The sequence below is a fragment of the Xiphophorus couchianus genome, chromosome 14 (genome assembly GCF_001444195.1).
Source record: "Xiphophorus couchianus chromosome 14, X_couchianus-1.0, whole genome shotgun sequence".
Taxonomy (NCBI): domain Eukaryota; kingdom Metazoa; phylum Chordata; class Actinopteri; order Cyprinodontiformes; family Poeciliidae; genus Xiphophorus; species Xiphophorus couchianus.
Genome location: NC_040241.1, coordinates 15,477,527 through 15,494,996, shown reverse-complemented (window position 1 = coordinate 15,494,996; position 17,470 = coordinate 15,477,527). Strand labels below are relative to the sequence as shown.

Sequence of the window (17,470 nt, the reverse complement as noted above, 5' to 3'; positions counted from 1 at the left end):
ACCAGATACAACCACAGTTGCCCTATGGACTTTCTCTGGCTTCTCTCACTTAAAGGACTTTAAACTGTAGGAACAGCATGATGATACTTTTTTTTGGTTTTAATTTGTCACCTATAAACCAGTGTAGCAGTTTTCTTTCTTCCAGCTGAGAAGCAGTGTGCAGTAACAGTGAGGGTACATTTTCCTCGAAAAAGCACATCTTGCACCTCATTTCTGGAAGGATAACTTTTTAAAACCTCAGCGCATCTTGATATCAGAAACCAGAAATTGCCTGCTATTTAGTTATCATATTTAGTTACAAATGTTTTAAATATAAAGGCAGCCTTTTGCTGCTGCGTTGCCATCCTTATTGCGGTTGTTGCAACCAGAAAGAGAACGCCCTTTTTGTTCTCATAAATGTGATAGTTAGACAGAGGGCAATGAGTTCGTGTTGGCACCGAGACGACCTGGAAGTAAATATGCCGACTTTCCTGAAAGCAAATACTACACATCACACGCATAGCAGATATCCATCGTAAGCAGAAAAATCTCCGACCATAACAGGGCGATGTGGGGGGAACTGGAAAGGTGGCAACAATGAGATTAAAACTCAGATAGAGGATGTGGTTGGGCTGGCGCTGGGAGTTTTGCGGTGGCTCCATGTCAGAAAGACGTTGGTTTATCGAGGTAACAGGCTTACGAGGTGGTCACTGCAGCCTCACGGTCTTCCCGACCCCATTTTTTTGTTAAAGTCAACACTTCCCATTCCTGATAACTCCTTCATGCGCTCAGCCTCCCGTCTTCCTTCCCCCTTGCTTCCATATCCGCGCCTAATTCATGCCTCATCTTTGTCCGACTCTTTCCATCACTCCCAGCAGCTCGCTCTGGCTTTTGTTACAGACTGTCACACTCTCTTTCAGCATTAGCTCCATCTCCATCCATCTGCTCCTTTTGTCTCTTTGCTCTTTTTTACTGGCATGTCTTGGCAAAAATGGGTATTGACTGCTCCTTCTCTTTCCCTCTCATTCCTGTCCTGCTTTTTTTCCCCTTCCCCCCTCCCCCCTCCATCACAGTGTACTTCAGCAGTACATGCTCCTTTTAGAAGTGATGTGAAGAGTAGTAGAAATGCCGCCTGTAAGGGGAAAAAAGGTGATGATACAATCAGTTTTATTGTGCTGTAAGGATTTTTTTTCAGGCTTGTGGTTATACACCCTGTATGCAGGCTGTATGAGAGAATTGCAATTCGCATGCACCCCCCCCCCCCCACTCCCCCCACCCCATCTCTTCCTCTCTCGCTCTTATTCCACTTTTCCTTTTCATTGCTGAAAATAATTAGGCTGCAATCTGGACTCAGGGGTGTAAATGTTTCTGCTCACGTTTTCATGATACAAGACAAAAAAAAAAAAAAAAAAGAAAGAAACGTGCTGCTCCAGAAATTTGTACCTGTGTGACACCCAACACTGTCCCCCTCCACACACCAACCCCGCTCCCTCTTCCACTCTCCTGTGATGCTGTTTTAACATGGAGTTCCACCAGGCACAATGCACTTTAGCTGACCTAATTCTTTCCTGGCGCTCTTCCAGTGAGAAGAGTACATAAGGACTGCACTGTCAAGGTATTCAGCCCTGCCTCTCTATTATTTTAGAGCTCCAGCAACATCTGTTGTGCTTTGGGCCCTTCTTGTGACTCGCAGGAGGTTTGTGCAGTTTGAAAAGAAATGTACCTAATTTCGCCTCTGGTTAGCAATGAGATCTCAGTAATGAAGTTTCTTTTTTTCTTTTCTTTTTACATCTCTGAGTTAATTTCTACGGAGCCCCTAAGGGGACATGGAGAGGAAAAAAAAAAAAGGAAAGAAATCCCAACTTATTATCTCGAGATCCTGACTTATTATCTCGAGATCCCGACTTATTATCTCGAGATCCCGAGATCCCGACTTATTATCTCGAGATCCCGACTTATTATCTCGAGATCCCGACTTATTATCTCGAGATCCCGACTTATTATCCCGACTTATTATCTCGAGATCCCGACTTATTATCCCGACTTATTATCTCGAGATCTCGCGACATTTCTGAAAAATCGCGAGTTACTTTTTTTGGGGGGAAAGGCGTGTTTTTATGCGGTAAACGTGGGGGAGTGTGTCTACATTGATTATGGAGGATGACTTATATCATTTTCTGCGGTCCAGAGATTTCCCAGAGGAGGATATCATGCACATGCAATTTAGCGTACATCCATCGGTAACAGTGAAGCTGTCCAGAGGACTGTAGCTGGTTATTAATGAATTCTACCAAAACTGCCAAGTCGGAAAAGGACTTGCGCCGAATGAGTCCCCGCGCTCTGAAAACTCTCTTCAGATGTCTCTCACTAATACTAAATCCATGTCTGCTGTCAAGCACTGATTTAATGTGTTTATACTCAAGCCCAAGCTCGAAATAAAAATCTATATATCTACCCCATGGGTGGGTGTCCTCCATCACTGTGATTAGGTCGTTATGTACTGATGTCGGGATCTCGAGATAATAAGTCGGGATCTCGAGATAATAAGTCGGGATCTCGAGATAATAAGTCGGGATTTCTTTCCTTTTTTTTTCTCTCCATGTCCCCTTAGGGGCTCCGTAAATTTCCATTCCTTTGGTGAAAAACAGCAGAAAAATGTTTTTTTTTGTTTTGTTGGTTTTTTGTGAGATGTTTAAATCTGCATTTCACATGCTGGTTATGTTTTAGTGAAAATAATCAAGCTGTGTCTGTCTACGGGGTTCCTACACATCCCAGATTTTTTCAGATACAAACGTTCAAAGTTGTCAGTAGAAATATGAGCTCAGAGTTTAAATTTGAAAGTATATAGTTCACTGTTCAGTAAGTCAAATGTTTGTTCATCCATCTAGCAAGGATAAATAGACGGTGGACTAAATGGACAGATTGTTCTGATGTTTGAATAGATGTTTGACCCTCTATAATTATCTGTTATGTATATATAGATGGATGGTTTTCTTCCTCCATACTTATCCAGACTTTGAAAATTATTTAAGTTTGTTGTTTGTTTATTTGTTGCAAATTAATATTCAGTTCATCAGAATATTTTGTTTAGCTAAAACAAAGTTTTTTCTTGTGGTTAAGTTCCATTTAATATTAAACGTTAAAAGTGCTATATAGAACATTTTATATGAGGACAAGCAATAGTGTCAGCAATGTTTAACTTCTGTTGAAAAATAATAGGGAGTAATATGGATGTTTTTTTTTTCATGAACTTCTGTGATGCAGTTATAGTGAGTACTGTATCTTAGGCACTAGAACTATTTCAGTTTAAAGAATCAGAGAGATTGTAGATGGGTGGGTCAAAATCAACCTAATTCAGGATGAGGCATATATCTGGACAGATCTGAATAATCTAAAAACAATGTTATATAAATTTCAACTGCATTGCACATCAACAGACTGATGGGTTAATATAACACCAAGCAGTTTTGATGTTTCATCCAAAGCATGTTGCAATGTACTAGATGTTCAAACAGTCAGGTTCAGAGTAAATAGCTGTAAACCTCTTAGATGACTGAGATCTTCTGGGGGAAAGGTATTAGTTTCACTAACCATACGATAATACGATATCACTGGTCAATCTATCCGCCAAATTCTTATATATATGTTTTTTTGTGTTGTATTTATATTTACTTATATTCTTATATTCTATATTCTTATTCCTTGTTTCTTATATAATTTAAGGTTTTTCTTGCATAATTTAAGGTTTTGGTTACTCACATTTGGTGTGTACCTTAGTATTTAATTTGTATTTTGTATTCTTTTGCACTTTACTTACTGTGTGTTATCTTTGTTTTTTTGCCTGGGAGCTGCTGGTAACTTCAATTTCCTGAGGGAGTCTTCCCAAAGGATCAATAAAGTACAAGTCTAAGTCTAAGTCTAAGTCATAAGCAGACTGAAGACAAGTTAGCCCTAATGGAAGTAAGATAATGGCGACATAAAGTTACTCCACTCAACCCCAATTTCAAAAGAATATGAACCATGTTTTTACTGCAACCCCTCTACTAAAACTTGCTCCACATTTCCTCCAGTGACATTGTTGTGACATTAGTTCAATGTTTTACAACAGTTTTAAAGTTGAGGCTTGCAGCATTTCAAATCAACAAGCGTGTGAAAGCATGTGTGTGTTTGCAACCCAAACCCTCATGGCCCATAAATTTTCATATTCCTTATGAGTGCTGTACCCAGGCAAAACAAAAAGTCTCTCAGAAGCCCCTGCCCAGAGCGCATGTTTAGCTCTGCCAGGTTCCCAAAGACATATGTGCACTCACACTTCCCCCTCTTTCCAGCACCACTTTTCACATGCATTTTCCATGAATTGCTGGTGATCTTAAACAAGCCCTAATAACAGTCCTTCCAACAGCCAGCCCAGGGGGGACACTACAGCTTGCTTCACCAGGTGATATTTTTCGACTGTATCTGGGGAGGGCCAAACACATTTACCCCAGCTCTACCAAAACAGACCTGGAGCTCAGGAAAGGAGGGGGTGTTCCTGTGCTGCACCCTCAGGCCTCTTTTTTTTTTTTTTCTTGTGTTTACCAGTCACCACATGAGGCTGATGCTATTTTAAATTGCAAGTCTCTACCATAGCTAACTGGCCCTAGCCTCTTCATGCCATTTGCCTTAATAATGTGGGCCGGACTCTCCGTGGGGAAAGCAGCCGCCATCCTGGGAGCGGCTAAATGACACAGTGGAGTTCATTGATGGAAAGGATTACACGCTTTTGCACGAAGGGCGGCAAAGCGATGTCTTCTCTGAAGGGCACAACAAAGAGAGAAGATGTGAAATCCTTAAGAAGGGAGAACTCACCGGCTCACTGTATGTGAACCACAAGCATTTGCGTGGATTGTGAAGTCGCTTATCTCTAATGGGTCTGCAGTCAAGCAAAACCTCATGTGCCTAAATATTTTTAGATTTTTATTTACATTATAGCCGGAATATTTTTTAGTAATTTTTAAATAAACACAAATAAAAACCTGAAAAGTGTTGCATTAAATTGGATTCAGCCTCCCTAGATCAATATTTTGTTAAATTACCGATGCTGGGCTATATTCCTGTCAGTTTGTCATGTTTAGAGATTTAATCTTTGCCCTCCTCTTTGTAAAATAGCGCATGTACAGTCAAACTGAACACCGAACGTTATGTTAAGATCCGTTTTAGCTTTGGAATTTGACAGGGCCATTCTAGCACACAAAGTTAAGCTTTTCCAATGTTTAGGGTTATCTTGTCTTTAACTCTAGCTTCTCTATACTTTCTGAAGACGAGTATCAGCGTAGCATAAAGCTGCCACCACCGTGTTTTAATGGTGAGGATGATGTTTCTTTAACCACATTTAGCATCTAACATTTTCTATTCTACTTTGGTCTCTTCTGACCAGAGCCCCGTTTTCAACACAGTGGCTGTGCCACTTGCATGCTTGTTGCAAGCTATTGGTACGGCCTCTAATGGCTTTCTTTCAACAATAACTTTCTTCTTCCTATTATTATATAAAGGCGGTTTTGTGCAGTGCATGGCTAATAGTTTTCTCTCACCTAAACTCTGAATCTCAACAGTATAACTCCTTCTTTAATTAATGCTCTCTGTACCTACCGTACCAGTCTAAGTGGATGTCTGGGCAGGCTGCATGTGAGGACATTGTTTTATAACACAACCCCACTTTAAACTTCTTCACAAACTTATCATTGACCTGATTTGCTCCTCTTTCTTCATGATGCTGTTTGTTCACTAATTTTCTCCCACAGACCTGTGAGTTTGATACCAGACTTCATTACACACTGGAGGACTATGTTTATCAGTAATGTGATTTCTGAAGGGAAAACATTGAACCCCAGAGTTTATCTATAGGCATTTATAGAAAAAGTACAACACTTGCACACACATGCACGCCACACTTTTCAGATTTTTATTTGTAGAAAATCTTCCAAAATATGCTCTGATTTGCAAGAATGTGTGGTGAAAGTTCAATGGAAATGAATACTTTTTGGAAAGTTATCTGTAAAATGCATATTTTCTAATATGCGTACATACACATCAGAGTTTTAGGGGTGGGGTGGGGGGGAACTCCACAAACTTGTGACACCATCTGACCCGGCTCTAAAACTGCTTACTTGCAGAGTGTGTCCATTTCTACTTCCTGGAGCTAGTCCAGTATGGCATTACATCCTGTGCTACTGCAGAGCTTGAGACCACTGTGAAATGCAACCACTTCCTCCACTGTCCCCTAACAGGGCGAAAACAATATGACATATCAAGTGGAAAAATGACCCATGCGCCAAAGACCTGAAAGCACATCAAAAGGCTGCCCAGACAACGAAGCATAAGCTGTCCTATTAAAGTCCTGAAGGATACGTAGATAGATGCAGCACTCCGCTTTACCTCTGCCCTCAATTAATTCTCATGAATCCAGCCACCGTGTATTAAAATGGCCAGATGCTAGGATGGATTCTTTTGGGAGCAATGACATGCAACAAAGTGATATGAATCACCGCCCCACACACGGCGCGCAGCAGCAGCTCGCTCTCTGAGGGCCGGCGACACACTTAACAGCGAAAGGCAAAAACAAGACACCGTCTCCCAAGAATGGATGGAGTGTCAAAACAGACGCCCCGTTTGGCTTCGAAATGAAACTAAGATTGATGCAAAATTGGCTCTTTTAATAGATATGTTAATATCACATTCAATAAGACCAGAAATGCAAATAGGAAGCTCCATGCCACGAGTCAGGCCACACTGAATATTCAAACAGAGATAATTATCTGTGGATTAGCCCCATTTTGGCTTGGAGAACTCCACTTGTCAACTAACTCTCTTTAGAAACGGTTTAATCATCGAGAGCTTTACAAGACCCTGTAAATGTCGACACTTGCGACCCGACAGTTGTCATATCGTTTTATTTTCGAGTTTAGAGGCGTTTTACAATTTGTCAGTGTCTCTTTTAATTTATTAACTCTCTAATGTGTTTGAGCTGTACTTTCGAGGTTATGTTAGACAATTTGCAACATTCAAAGGTCTAGAGGGGGGATGGAAGAGTTTGGGCCACCCTAAAGGAAGGCGACATGCTATGTGAGCAACTAGTGCGAACAAATTTTCACACTCTGTCCCATAGATTCACTCTCATGGAGAGGAGATATCTAAACTAGCAGTTAAATGCAACGGTTGAGTGAAATCAAGACTTGAGGCTGATTTTCTTTACAGGGTGAATTGATTGAACTGGTCCTGAAACTTTGGGCGCTCTATACTCTGGATGCTGAGCCTCGTTTCTGCCATTCTCTCTACAAACTTTTGCCTACATTTTTTCATGGCGCAACCATTATATTCAATGTTTTTTTTATTGGGACTTTAAGGTGACAGACCAACTCAAGCTAGTTTATAATTTTGAAGTAGGTTTTTATCTGCGCAGAAGATAATTATTCAGAGAAGCAGCCAAGAAAAGCTGCAAATATCCACAAATCAGGTGGGAGAATCCATTACACAGAGAATAACTCATGTTTTCAGTTCGCCCCACAAGTCACATATAGTACACAGGCCTACATGCATCATCTTGAAAAGACCATCCCCAGTATGAGGCATGGTGGTGGCATAATTATGAAGATGGGATGCTTCTGTTCTGCCAATGAGAGCCCATAGGAAGATCAGGAGCTGCAGAAGATCTGGGAACAGCAACACTCAACAAACAGTCTGATGTTAGAATATTATTCTAAAAAGTATTAATAAGAACCGCACGCCAGTAACACACCATAAAACAAAAGCATTTCAAAACCTGCACTTTCTTCAGGCTGCAGATCGCCACCTCTCTCCTGCTCCCCTTCATTTCCATTTTAAAAAATGATTCCTGTATCTTCAAATCTCTGCCTCTGAATACATGAAAAGGTACCCTGCAGCAGGAAAGTGTTTTTAGTGGGAAAAAGAAGCCTGTTCAAAAGAGGGAATCATAACACGCTATCTATCTTTAGCTTCTGTTGTCTTAATTGGTATGAAGAGGACAATCAGATATGCAGTAAAACTGTGACTTATATGCTGCTTTAGGAGAGAGATATATCGTTTATGAGCATAAACTTGGTGCCAAGTCCCCCCACCCCACCTTACCCCCCCACCATGTCTGTCATCAGAATGCTGCCATAAAGTCTTATTTCTGGCTGCTTTACCTGCATTCATGCTTCACTTACAGAAGGAGATTGCTAACAGTGTTTTCATCAAAGATTAACCTCAACATAGTGTTATTTAGTGTTTTATCTCTGCTGCAGTCACAAAGCAACCTGCCATGAAGCTCCGTGTGATGCCCATGTCACTCCTATATTGCTATCTTTGCAATCCTGGTCCATCTGGACTCTGTGAGGTCACTGCACACGCCACCTGCTCCGATCAGGGCTTTTTTTTTTCTTCCTCAGTTTCTGGGTGGCATATCTCTGGGCACTGGGCAGATGTATAGATTTAATGCTACAAATGCCCCGAGGTGTCCATAAACTGCAACATCCTTACCTCACACTGTCTGGCTCTCACACAAGCCGAACAATTTACATTTCCAGTCGCACAACCTTTTTATGGGCTTCTGTGCAATTTAGTGTTTAATGAGACTTACTGTATGTGGTTCACCAATTTAGGGAGACAATTGCTCTTTTGCATGCTCAGGTGGCCTTAATAGGCTTACAAGAGTAAAAATTGGATTGGGGTTCGCATATTCCTTGGAGTGAGTCTCTTATTACAGGAATGTATTGTTTGAATATAGCTTGGGTGTTTCTTGAAAGACGTGGTCCAAACAGAAACAATGACAGTCATTATTTTTAAAAAAAGCCCTATTGGTTTAAAAACTCATTGCTTTGTCAATAGAATTGCTCAGAAAAAAGCCTTAAATGGCACAAATACAGCAGCGAAGATTGAGTCCATCATACCAGCTGTATACCTGTCAGTCCGCTCCCTAACAGAAAACCACCTCTGTTTAAAATATCCACAAAGCTTCTGTTTTTATTTACTCTGGTGGTGATGTTGCCTATACAACATCCTGTTGACAGTATATACAAGACCCATACTGCCACCTGTCCTTTTGTCATTGTCTCTATGTGGAAAAGAAAATCTTGCCTAAAAACAACTGCTTTATCTGATTTGATTTCTCCCCACCCCAAACATTGGTATTTAAATTTAAAGGGACGGCTGGAGGTAATTAGGAAATAGCTCAGAGAAGAAAACTCCTCTTCTACATTAAAGAATAGGAATTTTCTGAATTCCATCCATCCATCCATTTTCTGTTCACCCTTGTCCCTAATGGGGTCGGGAGGGTTGCTGGTGCCTATCTCCAGCTACGTTCCAGGCGAGAGGCGGGGTACACCCCGGACAGGTCGCCAGTCTGTCGCAGGGCAACACAGAGACATACAGGACAAACAACCATTCACACACACACTCACACCTAGGGAGAATTTAGAGAAACCAATTGACCTGACAGTCATGTTTTTGGACTGTGGGAGGAAGCCGGAGCACCCGGAGAGAACCCACGCATGCACAGGGAGAACATGCAAACTCCATGCAGAAAGACCCCGGCCGGGAATCGAACCCAGGACCTCCTTGCTGCAAGGCAACAGTGCTACCAACTGCGCCACTGTGCAGCCATTTTCTGAATTTAAGACCAGTATTTTTAAATTCATAATTTAAAAGAAGATTGAAAATGGAGAAAAAGAATAGTTTATGTATTTTATTGACTACTGTGGCATAACTATAAGTAGCTTACCTACAGTGGTTGGACTTCAGCTAATACGCACAACCTTTTGGGTTTTCCCCACCATGCTGAAAATTGAAGAAAAAAAAAAGTGAAATTAGTTTTTGGTGCTCTTTGCTATTCTGATAGTATGGCAGAAAAAAGAAAACTGAAAATGGAGCAAACTTTATTTATCTATGTTTAATTTCCAAAAGAAACAAACATCTGGAAATGTTTGAGCGTAAAATTTGAAAATAGGCCAATAATTTGGGAAACTTTACGTGTTTTTAAGTGTGAGACTTAGAAATAAAGGCATACATTGTAAAAGGGATATTTTAGATGTTTACTTTTTGAAATTGATGGAGTTACCTTTGCGACAACCTTTTGTTGGGATAAAAAAAAACAAATGAAAGGATGAAGGTGAACACAAAACCCCCATCTAAATACTCTTGGTGCCAAGATTAAACTTCTATTGCTTTTGTCAGTTAATTTAAGAAAAAATAAAACAATGAAAACGCCGAGCTTTGCCATCAATAAATGGCGGATTCAAGACTGCATTTCATGCACATATGTTACTCAGGCGTTAAAAAACATCATGGCAATGTTGAGGTGGGTAACTTTTACAAGTGTTGGTGTTTTATAGAGTTTTAAATTTAATCTGATGAAAATTATCTAGTTATTTCTAGGCAACCTTTGTAGATATTTGAAATGAGCCAAAATATCTAAAAGGTCTTAAGTTTGAAACGGATTTGAACTTTAGTGACGGTGGCAGCAGCATGCTGTGGGGATGTTTCTCTAGTCATCCCCACAGCATGCTGCTGCCACTACCGTTCTTCTCATCCTGAGCACAACACAACTAGTTTACCTCTTAATAATTGATATAATCCCTCTGAAAAATACTTCCACTCTGGAGTTGCCCAGGGAGAGAGACGTCGGGCAGGAGTGGGCATACTTGTTGCTCCCCATCTCGGCGCCTGTACGTTGGGGTTTACCCCGGTGAACGAGAGGGTAGCATCCCTCCGCCTACGGGTGGGGGGACGGGTTCTGACTGTCGTTTGTGCTTACGGGCCGAACGACAGTTCAGATTACCCACCCTTTTTGGAGTCCTTAGAGGGGGTACTGGAGAGTGCTCCTCCTGGGGACTCCCTTGTTCTGCTGGGGGACTTCAACGCTCACGTGGGCAACGACAGTGAGACCTGGAGAGGCGTGGTTGGGAGGAACGGCCCACCCGACCTGAACTCGAGCGGTGTTCTGTTGCTGGACTTCTGTGCTCGCCATGGATTGTCCATAACGAACACCATGTTCAAGCATAAGGGTGTCCATATGTGCACTTGGCACCAGGACACCCTAGGCCGCGGTTCGATGATCGACTTTGTCATCGTTTCATCGGATCTGCGGCCGTATGTCTTGGACACTCGGGTGTAGAGAGGTGCGGAGCTGTCCACTGACCACTACCTGGTGGTGAGTTGTCTCCGGTGGTGGGGGCGAAAGCCGGTCAGACCTGGCAGGCCCAAACGTGTTGTGAGGGTCTGCTGGGAACGTCTGGCGGAATCCCCTGTGAGACGGAGCTTTAACTCCCATCTCCGGCAAAGCTTCGAACACGTCCCGGGGGAGGTGGGGGACATGGAGTCTGAGTGGACCGTGTTCCGTGCCTCCATTGTCGAGGCGGCCGGTCGGAGCTGTGGCCGCAAGGTTGTCGGTGCCTGTTGCGGCGGCAACCCTCGAACCCGTTGGTGGACACCTTCGGTGAGGGATGCCGTCAGGCTGAAGAAGGAGTCCTATCGGGCCTTTTTGGCCTGTGGGACTCCGGAAGCAGCTGATGGGTACCGGCGGGCGAAGCGGCATGCGGCTCAGGCGGTTGCTGAGGCAAAAACTCGGGCGTGGGAGGAGTTTGGAGAGGCCATGGAGAAAGACTTCCGCACGGCTTCGAGGCGATTCTGGTCCACCATCCGGCGTCTCAGGGGGGGGAAGCGGTGCAGCACCAACACTGTTTATAGTGGGGATGGTGTGCTGCTGACCTCTACTCGGGACGTTGTGGGCCGGTGGGCAGAGTACTTCGAAGACCTCCTCAATCCCACCAACATGCCTTCCACTGAGGAAGCGGAGCCTGGGGACTCTGGGTTGGGCTCTCCAATCTCTGGGGGCGAGGTCGCCGAGGTGGTTAAAAAGCTCCTCGGTGGCAAGGCCCCGGGGGTGGATGAGATCCGCCCGGAGTTCCTTAAGGCTCTGGATGTTGTAGGGTTGTGTTGGTTGACGCGACTCTGCAATATCGCATGGACATCGGGGGCAGTTCCCCTGGATTGGCAGACTGGGGTGGTGGTCCCCCTGTTCAAAAAGGGGGACCGGAGGGTGTGCTCCAATTATAGAGGGGTCACACTCTTAAGCCTCCCTGGCAAGGTCTATTCAGGGGTCCTGGAGAGGAGGGTCCGTCGGATAGTCGAACCTCGGATTCAGGAAGAGCAGTGTGGTTTTCGTCCTGGTCGTGGAACACTGGACCAGCTCTACACCCTCAGCAGGGTCCTGGAGGGTGCATGGGAGTTCGCCCAACCAGTCTACATGTGTTTTGTGGACTTGGAGAAGGCGTTCGACCGTGTCCCTCGGGGAGCCCTGTGGGGGGTTCTCCGGGAGTATGGGGTACCGGGCCCTTTGATACGGGCTGTCAGGTCCCTGTATGACCGGTGTCAGAGTCTGGTCCGCATTGCCGGCAGTAAGTCGGGCTCGTTTCCGGTGAGAGTTGGACTCCGCCAGGGCTGCCCTTTGTCACCGATTCTGTTCATCACTTTCATGGACAGAATTTCTAGGCGCAGCCAAGGTGTTGAGGGGATCCGATTTGGTGGCCTTGGGATCTCATCTCTGCTTTTCGCAGACGATGTGGTCCTTTTGGCTTCATCAGATCGTGATCTGCAGCTCTCGCTGGATCGGTTCGCAGCCGAGTGTGAAGCGGCCGGGATGGGGATCAGTGCCTCCAAATCCGAGGCCATGGTCTTGAGCCGGAAAAGGGTAGAGTGCCTTCTCCGGGTCAGGGGGGGATGTCCTGCCCCAAGTGGAGGAGTTTAAGTATCTCGGGATCTTGTTCACGAATGGGGGAAGAAGGGAGCGGGAGATCGACAGGCGGATTGGCGCAGCGTCTGCTGTCAAGCGGGCGCTGTACCGGTCCGTCGTGGTGAAGAGAGAGCTGAGCCAAAAAGCGAAGCTCTCGATTTACCGGTCGATCTACGTTCCCACCCTCATCTATGGTCATGAGCTTTGGGTCATGACCGAAAGAACGAGATCGCGGATACAAGCGGCCGAAATGGGTTTTCTCCGTAGGGTGGCTGGGCTCTCCCTTAGAGATAGGGTGAGAAGCTCAGTCATCCGGGAGGGACTCAGAGTAGAGCCGCTGCTCCTTCACATCGAGAGGAGCCAGTTGAGGTGGCTTGGGCATCTGGTCAGGATGCCTCCTGGACGCCTCCCTGGTGAGGTGTTCCGGGCACGTCCCACCGGGAGGAGGCCCCGGGGAAGACCCAGGACACGCTGGAGGGACTATGTCTCTCGGCTGGCCTGGGAACGCCTCGGGATTCCCCCGGAGGAGCTGGAAGAAGTGGCTGGGGAGAGGGAAGTCTGGGCCTCCCTTCTGAAGCTGCTACCCCCGCGACCCGACCTCGGATAAGCGGAAGAAGATGGATGGATGGATGGATCCCTCTGAAAATAGAAGGCTAAGACGACAGAAATATAGTAATAAATAAAAGCCGAAAAACAATTGTTTTGGCAATATTTTAGTTAATTTATTACTTTGTTTAGCTTATTGATTTACACGATTAAAAAACCTCCATGATAATGCTGTCACCGCTGTTTATTTGCCTAAATAGGCAAATTTAAATCATCCTTTAAAAACACACCTCTATAAACAAAATTCTAATGGTAAATTAAATAATGTATTATTATTATTATTATTATTATTATTATTATTATTATTATTATTATTAGCCACGTAAAACTTTGACCTTCTTAACTGTCCATACATTTTTTTAAAAAAATTTTAATTAATTTTTTTTAATGTTCTGATATAGGATTTAGTGTCAAAGAGATCATGATCTGGTTTTCCGGTGGACATTTTTTGCAGTGCACCAGCGGGATTTTACTACGTTGCGCTGCCAGACTCCGCCCGCTCGCCGCGCGTCACCGGCGAGTGGAGTGGAGTGGACGCGGAGTCACTCCCCTGCCTACTTTTAATAGCTTTGTCATGTGATGGAAAGCAGTTGTAAGACAGGTGCCCTCGGTTCATTCTCGGCGAGGGGCAGCAGTTGCCTGTGTGAGAGCGAGTGGGAAGCGTGTGTGGATTTCTTTTTTACCTGATTTTGTTTCCCCCCCTTTTTTTTTTTTCCTTTTTGGGTTTTGTTTTTCGGAGCGTCATTCAGTGATTCTGGATGGCGTGGGACAGGTGTAACCAGGACTCGGTGTGGACAGAATTAGAGGTGAGCGCGTCTTAAAAAAAAAAAAAAAAAATCCTCCTTTCACATTCTTCTAGCCCTCTCGAGGGTTTTTTCCACCTGGAACGATGGACAAGTCTCTCCTCCTCCTACTCTCCCTCTTCCAGTGGTGCCGGTGTAGCGCGCGCGTCTGGACGCGGCGATTGAGGATGCAAGGGATTTACAGCAAGGGAATATATGACATGCGGAGTGTTGCTTTCCACCTCAGTTAAACATGTAGAGGCTGTCAGGCGCGCTCGAAGTGTCTTTTTTTTTCAGGATACCTCCTTACAGGATCTGCGCTTGCAAAACTGACGGAGAGTCTCTTTTCCAGCCGCGGACGGAACGCGCTCTGGGTGCAAAGAGAGGGGGGCTTATTCATGCCGAAATGACTGAAATGTCTCAGAGTCAGGTATTTTGTCGTTTGACAGATGAAATCCACTGGCGGTGATAATCTCATGATGTGCTTCGCAGTTGGGATAGTTTTGTTTTTGAAGGTTTTTTTTTTTTTTTTTTTTTTTTTTTTTCAAAACCAGAGAAGCAACGCGATCTGGCAGGAGCATCATCGTTTTTAACGACAACATCCAGAGTCGATGATTTTATACTTAATCCTAAACTGTGTTTCGGCTTTTTATTTCAACGCTCTTTATTCTCATTTTTCGCATAGCAGATGATAAAAGAAAATATTTATTCATCAAATTTTCCTGATTCCTTTATTTATTTATTTATTTATTTATTTTTACTTAAGCTGACATCTGGCTCCTTGATTTGAAATCTTTTTTTTTTTTTTTTTTTTTTTTTTAATTCGGCCATAGTTGCATCCTGGCTTCTAATTTATATTACTGTTATGGGCTTTAAGATTTAATATAAGGGGGAAAAAAGTGCGCGACAGCACTCTACTTCAGGTATGCTTCAAGAGAGTTTCTGATTTGGACTGCGACAGTGTACAGGCTTCTTTAAAAACTTCATTTCCATCGATTCTATCCAACTTAAAAGCTTGTTCTCCAAACAAGAGGGCTGCCTATTTCCTCTAATAATCATCCGAGCAGGTGTTTTCATGCGCGGTGCGTGCGTAAAAATCCGCTGGAGCGCCGTGGTGCATCCTGATCGCCTGGCTGGCGGCGCTATTTCATTAGTTTACCAAGACGTGCGTGAGATAATTCAAGTACAGGACGTTCACTCTCTGAATATCTGAACAGTTTGGTTACGATTTAGTGTTCTCCGCCCCCCCCCCTTTTTTTTTTTGCTGGCTGGATCACGGAAAGGTGATGAGTGATGGTGGCGCAATCTGAATCTGTTACACCTCTCTGTTGCATTTTGCACCATGACAGTCGTCTGATCACAGTCGCGACTGTTGGCAAATTCCAGTGGAAATACGAACTGTGACATCGAGATCTGGACGGGTTTTCCTACTTGGCACAGCATCCCTCCCCGTCTCAGCTTTTGCCCCTGATCAGAACCCATTACAGCTCTTGCCTGAGGATGTCTGTCTTGTATTTCTCTAAACCCTCGTTCATAAACGCCTAAAGTGTGTTTAGCTAAGTAATAAACATCCATGACAGTAGCAAGATCACTTTTTTTTCTCCCCTCCAGGTTTGGATTTGCTTTGCCAAAACAATTCCTTGGAGTATGGGATATTAAGTTGTTTAAAGTCTTCCTAGCAAAGACTTAAATCAATGTTTATTTTTCTCTGATAAAATAGCCAGCCTCCGTTTGTTTCACTCACCGAGACACCTGTCTTGCTGCAGTCTGCAGCCGGGGCTAAACTTGATAATTTGGACACCCAGGAAGCAGGAACAGCTGCTACAAACAGTATACACATTGGCTAGATTACATAAAAGAGGCTGGTGAATAACAAAATGTCAACAGGCAGTATTTAGTAGCCGGGAGGCTATGGCCTCTCCAGTGTACGCAGTGTACTGGAGGTGGAGATAAGCTAAATGGAAACAGGTTGCAGACTCCTGAAAACAACACACAGCATTGTCGTAGCAGGTCTGTTAATAACAAATGGAGTAATTGTGAGGAAAGTTATTGATTAATTATGGCTTCGAAGAGCACCTGAAAGAGACAGATGCAAGGGGAGTGGTGAATAATACAAATTCCAGTGGGATAAGTTGTTTATGTGGAATATTTTATACTCTGTGTTTTAAGTCAACAATTTTTCAATTGCAGGTGCTAGAAGACATTTTTTCTCCTGTCAATATTGCAGAGATGTTTCCCAAGTTTAATCAAATACTGTGGCTTTTTTCCTATCTCCCTAAACATCTTTGTTGTTTCTGTTTTTCTCTAGTGTGCTGCCTTGGTTGGTGAAGACCAGCCCCTCTGCCCAGACCTTCCTGAACTTGACCTCTCAGAGCTGGATGTCAGCGACTTGGATGCCGACAGCTTTCTGGGTGGCCTTAAATGGTACAGCGACCAATCAGAGATCATTTCCTCTCAGTATGGGAATGAAGCGTCTAATCTTTTTGAGGTAAGTTGACCTTACAGACCTGTTACAGGCCAGCTTATTGTTTGCTATTACACAGTGTAGGGGTCGAAACGATGCATCATGCTGAAGAGACAACACACTACATAATATTGTCTTCAAGATCGCTAGATATTTGTAATATTTTGAGGAAAACTAAGAATCCATTTTCCTCACAAATAGTGAAAACCTCTCACAAATCCTAAACTGTTGTTAGTAATTTGTAAGCATTGCAGATTTGACAGGTATTATATTGCAGTTTTATTCTACTCTCAGTTAATGCAAAATGGTAATAAAAAAAGTTTATGTTAGCAATAGATTTACAACATAAAAAGTTTTACAGGAGCTCTTTTTGATGGAGAATGATCTAGTTCCAGTGTGATCAGTTTAAGTATTTTCAATTTTGAACTAAAAACGATGAAATGCCATCTAGAATCTTTAAATCCAGTACAGGAACCATTTAGATTGGAGACAAAAGGAAGCTAAGAAGCAGATGTTAACTTTAGCTTCTGGTCATGATTAGCAAAAATCCCCAAAATCTCCACAAAAATGTCGATCAGCAATCATTATTAATGGACTCTGTCAATACAACATAGCAACTGAAGGAGTAATACATTCAAAGAAGATGCTAAATTTACCATCATTAGCTAGCTGTTAGCCAGCTCAGTTATTTTAGCTATATTTACATACAGTGCACAGCTTTTGTTTTCTTCTGAATGCCAAAAATATTGCCACAAATATAAAGATTGTAGGCACAGTAAAATTTAAGTTATTTTTTACACGGCTGAAGTCCACAAATCCCCCCGTATTCCCAGCAAGTATCATGGGATTTAGAGACCACAGCCTTGAACAAGG

The 17,470-nt window shown here is 43.5% G+C and overlaps 1 protein-coding gene across 9 annotated transcripts in view; it reads left to right on the top strand.

Moving 5' to 3' along the window:
• ppargc1a (peroxisome proliferator-activated receptor gamma, coactivator 1 alpha) overlaps positions 1–17,470 on the top strand; it is a 335,937-nt gene that overhangs the window by 275,006 nt on the left and 43,461 nt on the right. For 4 of the 9 annotated variants that reach the window (XM_028038610.1, XM_028038614.1, XM_028038617.1 and 1 more), the window contains exon 2: positions 16,442–16,621. In XM_028038610.1, coding sequence (XP_027894411.1) covers positions 16,442–16,621 — 180 coding nt within the window. Of the gene's footprint in view, positions 1–13,912; positions 14,158–14,215; positions 14,564–16,441; positions 16,622–17,470 lie in introns of those variants that run through there. The other 5 variants (XM_028038612.1, XM_028038611.1, XM_028038619.1 and 2 more) reach the window with 3 other exon arrangements.